At 36.9% G+C, this 16,085-nt stretch overlaps 1 protein-coding gene across 2 annotated transcripts; it reads right to left on the bottom strand.

Moving 5' to 3' along the window:
• Positions 1-3,454: 3,454 nt before the first annotated feature.
• On the bottom strand, positions 3,455-10,218 carry LOC112186960 (BEL1-like homeodomain protein 2). Of its 2 annotated transcripts, none has more exons than XM_024325541.2 (5): positions 9,848-10,218; positions 8,129-9,541; positions 6,641-7,026; positions 5,728-5,788; positions 3,455-4,384 (listed from the first exon to the last, which is right to left on the bottom strand). In XM_024325541.2, exons 2-5 carry the CDS (start codon positions 9,470-9,472, stop codon positions 3,728-3,730), a joined length of 2,448 nt encoding a protein of 815 aa, XP_024181309.1. In that variant the 5' UTR covers positions 9,473-9,541; positions 9,848-10,218; the 3' UTR covers positions 3,455-3,727. The 2 variants fall into 2 exon arrangements, with proteins under 2 accessions (XP_024181309.1, XP_024181311.1); XM_024325543.2 differs by lacking the exon at positions 9,848-10,218 and adding an exon at positions 9,714-9,834.
• Positions 10,219-16,085: the final 5,867 nt, after the last annotated feature.

The following is a 16,085-nucleotide window of genomic DNA, read 5'->3' as shown; positions in this document are numbered from 1 at the left end:
TTTGAATGAGATAACTTGTTTACCCAGTTCTCCCATGTGGATTCACCAAGATGGTAGAAGAAAATTGGAATCCCATTGTTTTCCTTATCCACTTCTAGTTCTAGCAAAATAAGAAAAAAGCCATTATTGCACCATAACAATGGCAGCAGTGGTCCAACGTATGCATGTACACACTGCTGGATCAGGATTGAATGTTCGCCTGTAATTCGTATCCTCTGTGCATATAATGCCCTGCCGTGGTGGTGGAGGTGGTGATGAGCTAGGGTCCGTAGTAAAGGCCACCATATCATGCACATTTAAATCCAACTGGGAACTCATAATGTCTCCGACAAAGAAATTTGCACCTAGATCAATCTGCTTATTGTTCGTTTCCTGTTATCACATTAAATTACAAGCTCAGTACTGATCGATCAGCATCTTGCATAGATATGATTCAGCACATATTCCTACCCTACCATACCATGTGGGTTGGGGCAACAAAAAATTTGAAGTCCATTCATAGAGTCGACTGTCGACACGCCCCATTCGCGCTTTGTGTTGATATTGTGTTTGTGTTCAATTATAGACATTAGATATGTAGATGATAGATCAAAATGAATTATTCTTCTGTTAACTCGAATTGTTTTTCGGGTAACTCATACTGTTTTTGTGGTAGTTCGTATCATGTTTCTAGTATTCATATTTTTGTTGTAATGGTTTGAATGCTTTTAATGGTAACTGAAAACATCTGTATCCTACAGACTGTTGCATAAAGATCGATGTACGTATGCTAACATAATTTGGATTTATAGCTGGGTCAATTGGATTCATATATAGATAGACACGGCTTAGATTTAGAGTTGTTTATATTACATCTCCAATTACCGTTCAAATTTATATAGCTACTCAACAGGATGAGGTATCCCTAAACCATATTTTCACTGATTCATCGCAGTTTCAATCCACTACCCCATTGATGTCCTGCGAAATGCAGTATTGTAGCTGGAAAAACAAATGGGGCCTTCTTTAATTGACAAAGAAAGATTGAAATACAATTAAGTAGCTGCATAGAATTTTCGTCTGTTTCTTCACATTAATATCTGTAACTTGATTATGTGACCATACAAGACAAAAAGTTGATTCTGGAACACTGTGCTGCAAAACCCTTATAATTAATTGAGTGCCTAGTATAGTTGAATCTTGAATTGATTTGGCCTTAACGTCTCTCTCTCTCTCTGTGTCGGTCCGGATGTTAATGAACAGTGTCACAGACTCACAGGAAAGGAGCCCCCCCAACCCCCACCCCCGTTAGAAAGCAACCTTTATACATTGGATATTTGCATGAATTCAAGAGAGTGAAAAACTTAAATTTGAATATTCATCAACTTCGTCCAGATTCTGATTCAGACGTTAATTTTTACAGTTCTACTGATATGAACACGCCAATTCTAAATTATAGATTTCAGCGACCCCACTCGTAGAGTCATAGGATTCAATATGGTCATATGGAACGTGTAACCTACATATAACTACCTGTCGATCTGCAGAGACAGACAAAATCCGTAAGTGAATAGTTCACTTGCACAACTAAATAACTAATTCATTTTTTTTAAGTAAGTTTGAGTTTAATTATCTTCTAGGTGCTGTTATTCACTTAATTATTAAATCATTTCAAGGTCTTTTTCCGAGCTAAGGTAACAAATTCAAAGTGCGGATAGCATATATTTCGTTCTTTCGTCTGTTATTTGTTTTTCTAAATATGAGAGTGAAATCAAATATGACAATAAAACAATGAGCTTGTGTTTGCTTCCTTGAATCTTGATTCTAACAAATATCTTCCTTGAATCTTTACATAGTAAGATTCTCCATAGCATTCTCACATGCATGGAATCATATGGCTGGATTACAATAGGTACTTGGTCGTTGCAGCAGAACAACTAATTAGGAAATCCAACGTATTGTTTTCAGTTGGTTATGTATTCTTTCTCAAAGAAAAAACAACACATGCGTTAGGTAAACAGTACTTGTTGCTTAGCATGTTCTTGTTTGGGATCTAAGGAAACCATTCTGGTGCTTGTTATTAGGTAGATAGCAAAACCGGATCCGGCTCCTCTAAAGTGAGCAAGTCATGAAGTTCGTGAATTTCATAAAATCTCAAACCTCCATTTAATCTAATGGCTCAAAAATTTCCACGCCAATTAACAAGATTTTAGAAATTTCTTTTCCATATTAACTTTGATGCTATGCATTTTTTTTCCTCTTTTTTTCTTTATTCAGTCTTCACCTTCGTAATTCTCTGCTTCTAAGAACCCAGGCTTCCATGGATCTCATAGAAAACCATGAGTCCTTCAATCCTTCATACTCCACATAGATAAAATTATTGCAGTTCATGAACAATTGGGATTTACTCCAACGAATTTATAAACCAAAAGCCAGAAAATAGCCAATTGGAAACCCATCATCTCCAGTAATTAATATAGGATATAAACTACAAAGCCCATAAATGAATGGTAGAGGAAACTGCAAAATCTCTTTGGAATTATTAATTTGATAGTCAAGAAATAAATTAAAGCTTTTGCTATTCAAAGCTGAAAACAATCCTAAGAAAATTAGCTTCATGTTTAAACTTATGGATTCAGATATGAAAATTCGCTTGATCATAAAGGCAACCAATATATATATATTTTTTTCTTTTTGATAGAGAAAAACATGACTTATATAAAAATGAATAAATAATCCAAATAGTTGGTATTTTTTAACGTGGATATGTTTGAGCCATTAGATTAAATGAAGGTCGGAGATTTTATGAAACTCACCAACTTCATGACTTACTCACTTTAGACGAGCCGGATCCAACAAAACCTATCAATATTTCACATCTATAAGTAATCGCAATGTTTAATTGCGTTGATATCCACCAACAAAACAAAAAGTCATCGCAATGTTTTCATTGACATCCACCACCAAAACAAAGACTATTTGCTAGCTACGCGTACAAAATGATTTCTTACTCTTCGCAACTCTAGCACACAGTCCCAATTCATCAAATACACTGCTTAGTATTACCACATAATTTTTGTCCATCTTCATATCAAGGCAATAAATTTTCTGGTTGCCCAATGAAAGAGAAATGACTCGATGAAACAAACAGTCTCAAATTTGGAGCTATATATTTATAGCCAAAGACATCGCTATAGTCCACATGTTGACCTCGTCGACAAACTTAGACATGTCTTTACACCTATGGTCTCCACCATGTGATTCTATGGAGGTACAATTTCTTTTTCTAGCTAAGCATATCATTTACCATCAATCATAAATTGTTTCTTGTCAATACTCAATCATATACATAATGATTCATGTTAGATGTACAAGTAAAACAAAGAGACAAATTAATAAACCCACCTCCATGGCCTTCTGCATTCATTATTCAAAAATAACAAATATTATGATCATAATACCATAATCCCGACCCTCAAATTATAATTTTCCATGATATTATTCTAGTAATTTTTAGAATGAAAAAAGAAAAATAACAAGAAACGATATCTACTATACAATTACAATATTGTACCCCATAAAGCTAAGCTACTCTTAATGCTAGGTTTAATTCTTATCACCATGTATCTTTCTTCATAGAATGGAAGGTACGTAAAAATATTTTTTTTGTTTTGTTTAAACTACTTATACTATAGAGAGAATTAAGTTTAATTAGGAGGCTAAATAATTAACTAGTTATACTAATCAATTAACAGCCCCCAAAGTCTCTAATGGAGAAGGAAGAAGTGTTCTTCTCGGGAATGTTTGCTCCTCCGGCATGGCGGAGCCCTAGAGTGAGAGACACATCGCCCGCCGTGGTGGTCCCGAACGTTATAAGCGTAGACCCTGCATGATGATGAAGACTTTGATGATCTCCTGCAACTGCTGATGATGATGCGTTGCCCGAGGTGGTCCCGTAGTCCATGCTGCCGCGGCGACACGTGTCGTCGGCGGTGGTGGCGTAGGGCACAGGCGGCGCCACCAGAGCGGTGGCGGTGGTGCTGGTGGACATGTTGATGGGGTAAGTAGGAGTAGTGGATTGGTTTTCCGAGAAGGATCGTTGCCTATTGAATGCGAGGAGTGAAGGGTCACTTTCGGAGGCATTGATATCGGATCTTGTAGCTGCTGTTGTTGTCGTTGTGGCTGACATGGCAGTTGTCGTTGTGGGAGGCGTTGGAGTCTGTGCGTGGTGGTCACTAGTGTTGTTGTTTTGGTTGTTGCGTTGTTCTGATCTCTGATCTTGATCTACTGATACTGCTGCTGCTGCAGCTGCACCACCACCTTCTTCATTGGCTTCTTGCTGGTACATCTCTTCCACCATGGGTTTCCACAATCGAACCCTAGCATTGATGAACCAGTTTGAGACCTGCAGATCCAATTAAACAAAACACATTGATTGATTAAAGTCTCTGCACAAATCAAATCATCGAAGTCATAAATAGGACACCCGCTTTAATATTATAGATGTACGTGTATTCATTAATCATGTTTGCTAATCTGGGCCACTGATGCATGCAATCACCATTATCCAGGTAAATCGCTGCTTGAATGTGCGATCTGTGTACTATAAATCAGATCTCTAGTAACCGAACATTACATTGTGCTGATACGTGCATAAATCGTCGTAATTAACTACATACTTCAGCAATACTATTGTATCTGAGGGTAGCTAAATGAGACAACTTCTTCGCGTTCCTAATTGTCAGAATCGCCGAATTATAGTTATTATAGATTTATCTTCAGATTTTTTAGATGAAAACTTAACCTAGGAAGAAAACTATGCAACACGAAATAATCTCCAGTGACTCATAAAGGTAAGGTACATAGCTCATAAAGATGAGACATGTAGTACACAAATTTTATGATAGCTTTTCATGCAAAGGTACAATGAAAACGCACATGAGATGGAAACAGGAATATTAGTCAATGCATAATGATGGCCCAACTAATGAAACAGTAGATGAAGCTACTAGGTCATGTAAAGGCATAATCTCAGTGGTAACAATAATTTAAGTATTGAAATACAGAAAGTTTAATTATATTATTTTCATCAATCTTTACTAGTTTATGGGTGTGATAGGAAGGTTTCATTTTATATGAGAGAGTAATTATATTATTTTCATCAATCTTTACTAGTTTATGGATGTGATAGGAAGGTTTCATTTTATATGAGAGAGTGAGGGAGAGAAGAGAGAGAGCGAGAGAGAGATTCAAAGATGAGACTCATCTACTGTGTACTCTGCATGGCACAGCTCTTTTATTAGTGTCTGTGGGGTTTCCCTTCACACTGTTATCAGAATTTATGTCAAGGAGTAATTAAAGAATCCAAAGTCTAACAAAGAAAAAAAGAACGGAAAGGACATGCGGGGGCAGAAAAAACACATTGTCTTTCTCTCCCAGCCAGCAGAAAAGCCTTGAGAAGACCAGAGAAATACATATAATCCAAAACAATGTTAACTGCTGGTCCCTTCCTTCCTTCTCATCACTCGCGGCTTCATCTCTCTCTCTCTCTCTCTTCTCTCTCTCTCTCTCTCTCTCTATATATATATATATATATCTATATCTATATGGAATATATACACATACACATAACACACACATATATGTGTGTGTGTGTTGCTGCGTGTATTTATGTACATGAAGCTAGCTAGGTAGAGATAGATCGAGAACAAGTATAGAGAAAGATAGAGCGATAGAGAGAGTACCAACCTGGTTTCTGGACAGACCAGTCTGTCGTGCCAACAGATGCTTATCTGCATCGCTTGGGTACCTGAGAAAGAGACCAGAAGAGAAAATGACATTAGAGTCCTTGCCCCTTAACTGTTTAAAGCTATTTCGTACCCTCTATGCTGCCCTTAGTCTACTATATATCAGATATTATTATTGCCTAGCTTCAAAACCTTTTCTTCTTTTACTACCTCTGCATGGGCGTGAGAATCTAAGACACGATAGCTAGAAAGATCACTTGCTAGCTCAGCAATGCAGGAGCTAGCAGACTAGTACTGCACAAAGTTACAAAAAAATTTCACTCATATCTCTCTGGTAGCTAGTTTTAATAATAATAGTTTCTTTATATATATATATATATATATATATATATCAGAAAGAAAAAAAAAAAAGAACTTGGAAAATGAATATTATATTCACATGCATGCTTTAATAAATGTACTATTTTTTTTCCCAGAGGTTTTGGTTGGTCAGCCAAAGGACATTACACATTAATTTACAAGTCATTTTAAGTCCTTTTAGGCAGTAATTAGAACTTGGAAAATGAATGAACCAACTTATTACTGTCTATCTATTTCTTTTTCTTGTGATCAGAAGGATTTTTATTTCCTTTACTTGCCTCTTTTATTTAAAGGGAAAGGTGATCAGAAACTCTATATTGTATGTTATTAGACTTTGAATCTTATTAGCTGTTTATGACCACAACCTAACATATGAAATATCTGGCTAAAAAATAATACCCTAAACATTTTAAGATGCTGTCAAACTATCAACTTAGATAATTGGTATGATCACATTATCAATAGTTAATATAATGATTAGGTCTAATTATGATTATGATTGTGATAATGAAACGCAAGTAGATCAAAAAAGGAGAAGTGAAAAGGCAACGCACGGGTGGAGAAAATGCTCAAAAAGCCAGGCTCTCAAGATGTTGACAGATCGTTCGGGAAGGCCTCTTTGGGGTCTCCAAGCTTCTTGTTCCATCATGCCCATCTGATGAAATGCTCTTTGCTGTCTCAGGCTTTGCTCTAGCATCTTTAGCCTCGGCGTCTCTCCTTTGGTTATACCTGAGTTCCCCGCACCATCTTTCTCTCCGAGCAATTCACAGCTGTGCTTCAACTGCGCTGTTACCGCGTCTTTCAGGCACCGGAAATGCCGTGACATTGCCTTCTGAGCTAGGGCTGTGTACGGCACCGCGGCCCCGAAACCCATCACCAGATCAAATGCGTTAACCACCATTTGCATTTGCTCGCAGTAGTGGTTGTATCTTCGATCCACCTGCATTAGTATAGCCATGCATGTACATTAAATGTTATGTTTGTTAATTAATTAATTAATTAGTCACAATCACTTAATTAAGGCTTAAACGCTCACATTTTTGGTGAATTTTTTTGTTTTTTTTAAGAAATATTGATATTGCTAGCGTGGAATACAATTAAAAGGAGGCCGCATTTTAATAAGCAACCATAGGAACAGATAAAATGTCAAGGTCATGTTAGATTAGATCGAGAAGGTACGTAGTTAATAAAAGTAAAACAGAAGAAAAGGAGAAGGTGACTAAAAACCAGAAAGATCAAGTAAGAGAGAAAATTGCAACATACGAAATGAGTGTGGCAGAAAAACCAGCAAGCAGACCGATAGAGACAGAGAGAGAGAGAGAGAGAACTCCATCTTCCTCCTCTTTCAGTTTATTAAAAGCTTATGTGCGGTTCTTAAAAGGGAGCGCAAAGTAGAAGAGTAAATGCATATATCAAATGGTGCTGCTTGGTACAGTGAAATGATTGTTAATGGCTGGCAACTATGAATGGAAATATATATCAGTTTTCTTGGGTCCATTTAGAGCCAACACGCTTGAGTTCAAAAACTAAAAACAAAAAGAACAGAAAGATATCAAATTAATGAATTAGCCCACAGGAGGTCAACTAACTTCTCTGCAATTTTACAATGATGGTGTATAGGGAGATGATCAGCCTAATACAAAGAAAATAAATTATGTTGCTTATTGCGATGACACTACTACGATAGTACTATTACCTTGGCACTTCACCATCACCAATCAAAGCCAATCAATGAAATAAAATAGAATTGAATAGAATAATGTTTAAACCAAAAGCCTAGCAACCAAACTACAGGTCCTATGAGGAAAAAAGAACCCTATTATCACCAGCCGGCTTTTCCCTATTTTAGACTGCAAAGTTTTAAAATAGTTAAATAAAAAATCATTGTGTAATGTAAGTGGCCGGAATTTTCTGTTTGTTTGTCCCGGTGACTCGGGAAAAAATAAACGCAATGGAGCTTTTAATAAAAAACTTTGACTCTTGAGGAAGAGAGGGGTGTTGGCAGAGAGAGAAAGTAGAGTAGAGAGAGAGAGTATACATGCCTCATCAAGCATGGACAACAGTTTGACCTTCCTTCTCTGATGTTCGATCCTATCAGCGGCTGACAAAGTAGGAGGCGCATCCTTTGATGAAGATGAAGAGGCGCCACCGCCAGCACCACCGCCGCTGGTGCCAGCTGGATTGGAGCTAGGGTTTAATGAGCTATTCTGTCGACCCAATTTGTTCTTCTTCAATTGACCCCTACCAACACTGCAAAACTCTTCCAACAATTCTTGGGCGGCCTTGACATACTTTGAATTCCTCAAGACATTCACAACCCCGAAAGATGACGACCCGAACCCGACGTGAACCTGCTGGCTTTGATGACCAACGAGATTCTTGTACTGGCTGTAATGTGCACTGCTGGAAGACCCTTCCGGATTGTTGTAGTACAACAATCCGGAACCATCTCCCATTCGTAGTTCTTCGGCTTTGGCTGCCTCTAAGTGTTGCAATGAAGTGGATAAAGATAATGAAAGACCTTGCTGGTGGTGATCACTAGGGTTAATGTTGCTGGTGTTGAGTTGGTGGGCAGGACCAGTTGTGGAACCGCCTTCATGGCCATGAGTATCTGGACTCACCCATGAGAATTGACCAAAAGCCCCTCCTCCTCCTCCGCCTCCGCCTCCTGCCCCAGGAAAAGTAGTGGATGAAGGGTTAGGGAGCAACATGTGAAGAGTAGAAGAAGTTGAGTGAGCTGGAGGAGAAGGCGATCTTGGTTGTGGATTCATTAGAAAAAGCTGCATGGCAGCAGCTGAATCCGCATTAATGGTCGAAATCTGATGCTGATGAGCTGCTAAGTTGTCGCGGCCACTCTGATTCTTATTTGAATCCCCCAATGGACCCAATCCGCCCACCATGTTTTGTCTGCTTCCATACCACTCGGCCGCAGCAGATTGATGCTGCTGCGGCCGAGCCATTCGATAGCCGGCAGCCATCGGATGTTCAAGCAGTTCTGCAGGTGGTGCGACTCCTGCAGGATAATTAAACATCTCCGACAACATCCCAGCTGTTTCATACACTGGATTGAGGCCTCCGGATTCTTCCTCGTCTAACCCGACCAATGGCGGAGGAGGTGGCTCGAACCCTTGCACCCTCAGCTTTTCCCTCCGGATCTGCTGTGCTAAGTGGTGTTGCTGCTGCTGTTGCTGCTGCTGCTCTTGGTGGGTGGTCATCGCCGATCTTTCGAAGCCATTGGGGAAGCTGTAGATGCTTTGATGGTAGTCTTGGGACATAGAGTTACTTGAATTGGAGTACTTTTCCGGGATTGAATTATTGTGAGTACCCTTTGATGAGTATGATGAGAAGAATATTGGTGAGAGTGGTTGTACTGTTGCTATTCCCATATCAAACTTGTGATGATCTTGTTCTTCATCATCTCTCCTCCCCCTTGTTCGCTTTGTACCACCCACTTACTGTTCAATTGAGCACGGATCGGGTCAGAGACAAACAAAACAAACATTACCCATCATGGGCTTTGAGTCTTTCATTTCATTCATGAAGCTAGCTGGTTATAAAAATAAGAGAAATAAAAATGAAAAGGGAGAGATAAAGAGAGAAAGAAAACAATGGGGGTAGTACTAGTACCTACTACTACTACTACTACTCTTTGTTGTTGGTGATATATGTGCTTTTTTAATTTCTTCTTTTCATCCTGCCTTTATCATTTTCAGCTTTGTTCATATTCATATATCATGATGAATATATATTTATATGTATACCTCTTGGAGTTGCAGAGTATGAAAGGATGTAAAGCTCTCAGACATCGTTTTCCCTTCTGTGGTATTGAAAGCTTCTTCAATTCCCTTTCCTTTCTCTCTCTCTCTTTCTTAATTTCTCACTACTCTCTGTGTTGTCGCCTCTGGACTCTCTGTCGTCTCTTTCTTTCTCTTTCTCTCCTTTTCTTTCTCCTTTTGCAGGAGTGAGTAGTGTTTTTTTTTTCTTCTGCAGCTTAGAGATGGAACTCAGCAAATATAAATTGAAAATGGTGGCTTTGTTTTTGGGTTTGGGAGAGTAGGAGTAGTACTAATCTCTCTCTCAAGCCAACAACGCAGCTAAGCTCCAAGAGAGAGAGAGCAAGAAAGAGAAAGAGAAAGAGAACCGGTCGCTGTTCTTCATCTATTTATTTTCAGGCTCCTCTTTTTTCCACCCCATTATTGTATTTTATTTTATTCTTCAAATTGCCAGAAGATTTTATATTTTTAAACAAATTTGCATATCAAACAAAATTGGAAAAAAGAGGTTGAAAATATATTTAATATTCTTTTTATCAAATGACCCTTTCATACCCGGCCTAGAGTATATAGACTAAGGGTATTCTCGTCCATATATTTTAGAAAAGTCTTGGTCCTCATTTGTGTGGAATTTGCATGATTGCATCTTACATTTATTGTGTTGAGATAAATATATCTAACAACTGAAGATAAATGTAGAGCTTTAAATTGTTATAAATTCAATATTTAAATTAAATATATGTGATTATAATTTATTTGTCTCTTAAAATTGTTCTTCAGATGAGCAATTCTTTTGATTTACTTGAGTTTTCGAATTTGGCATTTACTAAGATGAAATGACCGAAATGCCCTTTTGGGATGCTGCCTATTATTGTAATTTACTGGTGTCCTTTGGAAACCAACGCAAACTACGGAATAAATTAAGAGATAAGGTGAGTACGAAGTCATCTCGATGATCGGTGGTATCCTTTGATGTGTGCAAATGACCATGATACTCATGCCAATGATTATGTTGAGGGAGCAAGACCATAAGTTTGGTAAGAGCATTCTGGTCATTTTGAGATGGCTCATTGGCATTTATAACCCAACCATGGTAAGATGGAGATCATGAAGGAGGATATGAAAAATAAAAAAAATTATTTAACGAGGAAAGCGTGCACGCAAAGGATGGGTGGCACGTGCGAGAAGTTGGGCTTGAAGAGGAGTTGGGTAAATTTCTGGGTCTGAAAATCACACTTAACCGCCTTTGTGGGATTGGCAATGTCAAGATGGGGAAATTCCATTACTGGTTTTTGGCGTGACCTTTGATCTCCACAGATGTTATTTGTGGTTTCTATCCTTTTAGGTTTAAAGGGGTTGTTACCTTGTCTTTATATATGCCTTCTTTGTCGGCTTTAAAAAACAGGCGGTATTGGTTAAATATTTTAGCGAGTAGTTTGTATCTACGCTTGATGAGTTGCTCGATCATCTTGTGTAGATATCGAGAAAAAACGCCTGCCTTCACTCGGCTCCATTGCATCTTTTAGGTCTAGCATCCTTACCAATGAGGCAACAATCGAGATTGGTAAACAGCATTTCCCCTGAAATCCTTCGAAATAACAAATAGTTGTGTCTGAAAATGACCTAGAATATGTTCTCCAACAGATTAATGGAGTTATAGCTACAACTTAGTTAAATTAGCTTAAAAAAATCACATATAAAATATTATTTTATGGGTTTGTAGTGTAGAATGTTCTTTATATAGTAAAGTAATGTACTAGCTAGTGTATTCAATCACATAAAATTGTTTGATAGAGAAATATTTTAGGGTCGTACGTTGAAGTTGAAGATGCTTGCATGTTGGTGCCAAAAGCAAATATAAATTTTCGTTTCTCTCAATATCAACTTACCAAAGCATGGAGCTTCGATTTGGCCATGTGAGCATGCTTTCCGATCGTCTGATGTTGCCCTCCAAAACGTGCATGTGTGTATTATTGCGGCTGCATATTTTCTATTAACCAAACCCTAAAGTTTATTTTAATCACAAATAATCCAATACCTTTGTTTGTGCCCTTTAATTTGGGAGTTTCTGTTCAGAAGTGCCTTCCATGCATATGAATAGTGATCATTGGCTGAAGTAAGGCATAATAAACTTGGTTAGTTTAGACAAATATATAAGCACGTACTCGTGCTTCAGCTTGTGCCCCATGACCATAGTTAGTAAAAAAGGACATGAATGGTACGCGAAAAATACGTACGTGTATTATTCGGACATTTTATCAAATAGTTCGTTGAAAAGTTCGGTAAAATATTTTTAATTAATTAAATAATTAAAATGTTTAATTAAAAATATTAATTTATATTCATTTTTATTCAATAATATGTGTAAAATAGAAAGAAAGAAAAATCGTGTATAGTACATGTATAATACTTTTGGCTTCAAAAGTACGGGAAATTTAATGAGTCCATTTCAAAAATACGAAATATGAAAGTATTTTTGAAAAAAAAGTAAGTACTTGTTTTATTCGCGTATAATACGAAAAATTATTAACTAGGCCCATGACCAAACATCCATTTCCAATCAAATATCTTAACGAAATCCACTTAATTAGTGACTTGTATACATTGTATACATAATACAACTCACATATTTGACTGTTACGAAGATTTACAGGTCTAAAGATTGGGGTCACATCCCTACTTCGAGCCTTGATCACTTTCCTTGTAACACAAAGTAAAGCAGACTGTGTATGGCATAGCTTTCAAGTAATCAGTGTTTCCGACGAAGCATAATAACCCAAAAAGGTTCTCATCTGTGTTTAGAATTGCAATTGTATAGCTTTGTTAAACGTTCCAATGATCTGTGAGTTCTGTTGACTTTCTGTTACACAAATGCATCGAAGATTTTATGCAAATGCTATATGCGTCGTCTATATAAAAGATCTGTGAGATAAGCATAATGAATTCGAGTCAGGCAACCTCAGATGGAAATGTTTTAACTGCCATCCCACTAGCACCATCTCAATCTAATATATATCGACGAAAAATTTAAAAAACTCAATACTTACTGATTTAGGATAATCATATTTAACACTCTAAACATGTTATATTGTTAGGCTGCTAAGCAATACATAATCATCTATTTTAGATCATTTAATCCCCTCCCATTAAATGTTGTTTGCTTCGGATGCAAGTAACTTGTATTATAAATCAAACAAATGGGGAAAGGTTGGAAATTTTCTCTGAATTTTCCGACTTAAAAATCTTAGACCTCTTTTTAAATTCATCAAATTCTGGATTGAGAAGAAGATTTGAAACTTTCTTTTTCCAACTGCAAACGGGATTGATAATTGACAGCCCAACCAGCTTCATCTCTACCATCTGTCGTCTTTTGGGATATGATGTCACGTGAATTCACCAAATTAAGCTCTTAGTCCCTTACACGCTTGTTACAGTTTAATTATTATTCACTTTCCAGTCACGTGCCAAAGTCGGTCGTGCACGTGTGCTTTACTACCACCAGCAACCTCATGCTGCTGCAGCAGCTACCTTAGTCTGGTACTCGAATGGAGCATGTTTAATGTTTCGGAGAAGTTGCCAATTGCCTAATTACCTACACACTACTTTTGTTCTCTCTTTTGCTTGCTTTCTTCTTTTATGGAGATCACGTTGGATCAATGTGGGAAAGGATGGGAGGAAGACGGGGAGAGAATAGAAGCCACCCTTTGTATAGATGGTTGTGGAGAGTTTAGGTGTTTCGGCTTTGGCTTTACAAATAAATAGATATATGACAAAAACCTTCTAGATCCCTCTTATGTATGTTCAATGATTTTAATGAAGGAAGAATAGCAAGTCCGATTCATTAGGTATCTTGTAGTTAATATAAGTAAGCGCATCCGCACAATTATTAAATTAGTCTCTCTACAAATGTGATAATTTACTACTATGTCTGATTATGATTACCGTCTTAAAAAAATGCATTTTATTGATTTTTTTTTTTTTTTTAGAGTTTATAAGAACTTTGATGTTATTTTAACCAAGAACAATATCGACCAAAAAGCCCTATCATCCAACAACCATTGTATCAAAAATTTGTTTGGTGACAACTAGAAAGGAAGAAAAAAAAATATTTTATATATGAAACTGTAGGAATCAATTAAATGCATTTGCTATTTAATTAATCACTCTGAGAATACGACAATGATATATATTTGTAACTATTGACAATAAGAGAAGCATGTCAAGTTCGAATTACAAAATTAATTTATGTATCAATATGAGAAAACTAACTACAGATCAGTACAAACAATATCTAGGAAAATGACATCTCGTATAAGATATCAAGAATATATATTGGCTTTAAAATGGGTTCAACCCATTCGAAGCAACAACCTATATAACTACCACCCTTTTCCCACAACGCACATCATGTACTAGTGTACTAGCATGATAACATCGATCAAGATCAAGCACCTTTCAGATGGAGAAAAGCCAGCATCAATTGATAGATCTCCTCCATCTACGCTCGACCATCTTCTCCTACATATTAAACTTTCGACCTACTTAGTTATGTAGGGGACCTATTAAACAACTTTAATTGTGATGCATGGCTAGCTACAAGTTTCGATCAAGCACATTCTCTCATAAATTAACTAATACTACCCGACATCAATCTTCATCATAAGCAATAGGCATGCATATATCCATCGCTCCCTGGCTCCTAGCCTAGCTCTATGAACTAGTAAATTCATTTTGATAATGAAAAGAATGATGGGGTTTATAGCACAAGTTACAATTATGTGATAGTTCATGATCATAATGAGGGCGATATTTATCATAACATGCATACATTTCCTCCCTTTTTTCTAATTTTTGTTAGAGCAAGATCTAATTTATCTATCACATTTACAGTATTTACTAGCTTGTCGGGCACCAAAGCATCTGTTGTTTTCATCAACTTGGATTTATAAAAAATCGAGCGAGATCTAATTCATCAATTAATTGGTTCTCATTTAAATAACGTTGCGATAATTTTTGCCGCATTCTTTTGAAATCCAGTGAGTTGTTTTAATCTTTGTAGGCAGTGCCAGTGGCAGAGTCAGAGCCCAAAAGCTAATCTGAAATGGAGCACTCAAAAATTTTAGAATTTTTTAAAAATATATATATATATATATATATATATATATTAAAACTTTAGTAATAAATAATAAATTAGAATAAGGTTATGGAAAGATCAATATTTTTTTTTTAAATGACATATTTTATTAATCAAATTTATAGTTTTAGATTTTAGATAATTTTTCATGATAGGAATAAAAGTTATACTTGAATTTTAAAACTATAAGAAAGAATAGTATTAATGTAAATATAAAAAACAAAAAAAAAAGTCTAATATGTTTGGGAAAATTCTACAATGTGTTAACGTATGACATGCATACAATTGCCTTAAAAGTGGTAAAATGAGTCATCAAAATAGTAATATTAGTCCTCAAAGTGGTAACATGAGTCCTTAAAGTAGTAAATTTTCTTAGTTACCACATCAGTCCTCAAAATAGTAATATTAGTCCTCAAAGTGGTAACCGGAGTTCTTCAAGTGGTAAATTTTCTTAATTTACCATATGAGTCCTCAAAGTGGTAACATGAGTCCTTAAAGTGGTAAAAATAGTTGATGTATGAGAAATGTTAACATACCATAGCTTTACCCAAATGTTTGAACCATGTTTCAAACCTAAGACTAGCCATAACATATAAACAAGCTCTACCACTAGAGCAAGTTTGGTTTTAGGGTTTAGGGCAAAACCTACAGTAGCCGCTCCTAAAAAACCAAAACCTAGCCTCCTCTTCACGGCGGCGCACCCTCCTCCATTGGAAGCATGGCGTCCATTGATGACGTAACTGTAAGTTTTGCTACTTCTCTCGCTCTGATGTCGTTGACATCTCCCATCTGAATGGCACCGGACATAAGCCAACCTCTCAGGCTTTTCTTCTAGCCAAACCACTGACAAAGAAGAAATTTGCAACCCCGGATCTGCAACGTCACTTTAGGCGTATGGGTCCTTGATGGAGGCTTTAAGGTACAAGATAGAACACAAGGCAGGTTTGTGTTCACTTTTGATTTGAAAAGGGATCGCAACAAAGTCTTAGGGGGAGGGCCGTGGTATTTTAGCCGAGCCCCTGTGTTGATGCAGCAGTACGATGGCCTTGAAGATCCTCATGCTGTGCCGATGAATCTCCTCTTCTTTTGGGT

Source organism: Rosa chinensis, chromosome 2, assembly GCF_002994745.2.
Source record: "Rosa chinensis cultivar Old Blush chromosome 2, RchiOBHm-V2, whole genome shotgun sequence".
In the NCBI taxonomy this organism is placed as follows: Eukaryota; Viridiplantae; Streptophyta; class Magnoliopsida; order Rosales; family Rosaceae; genus Rosa; species Rosa chinensis.
This window is presented reverse-complemented; position numbering and strand designations above follow the sequence as displayed.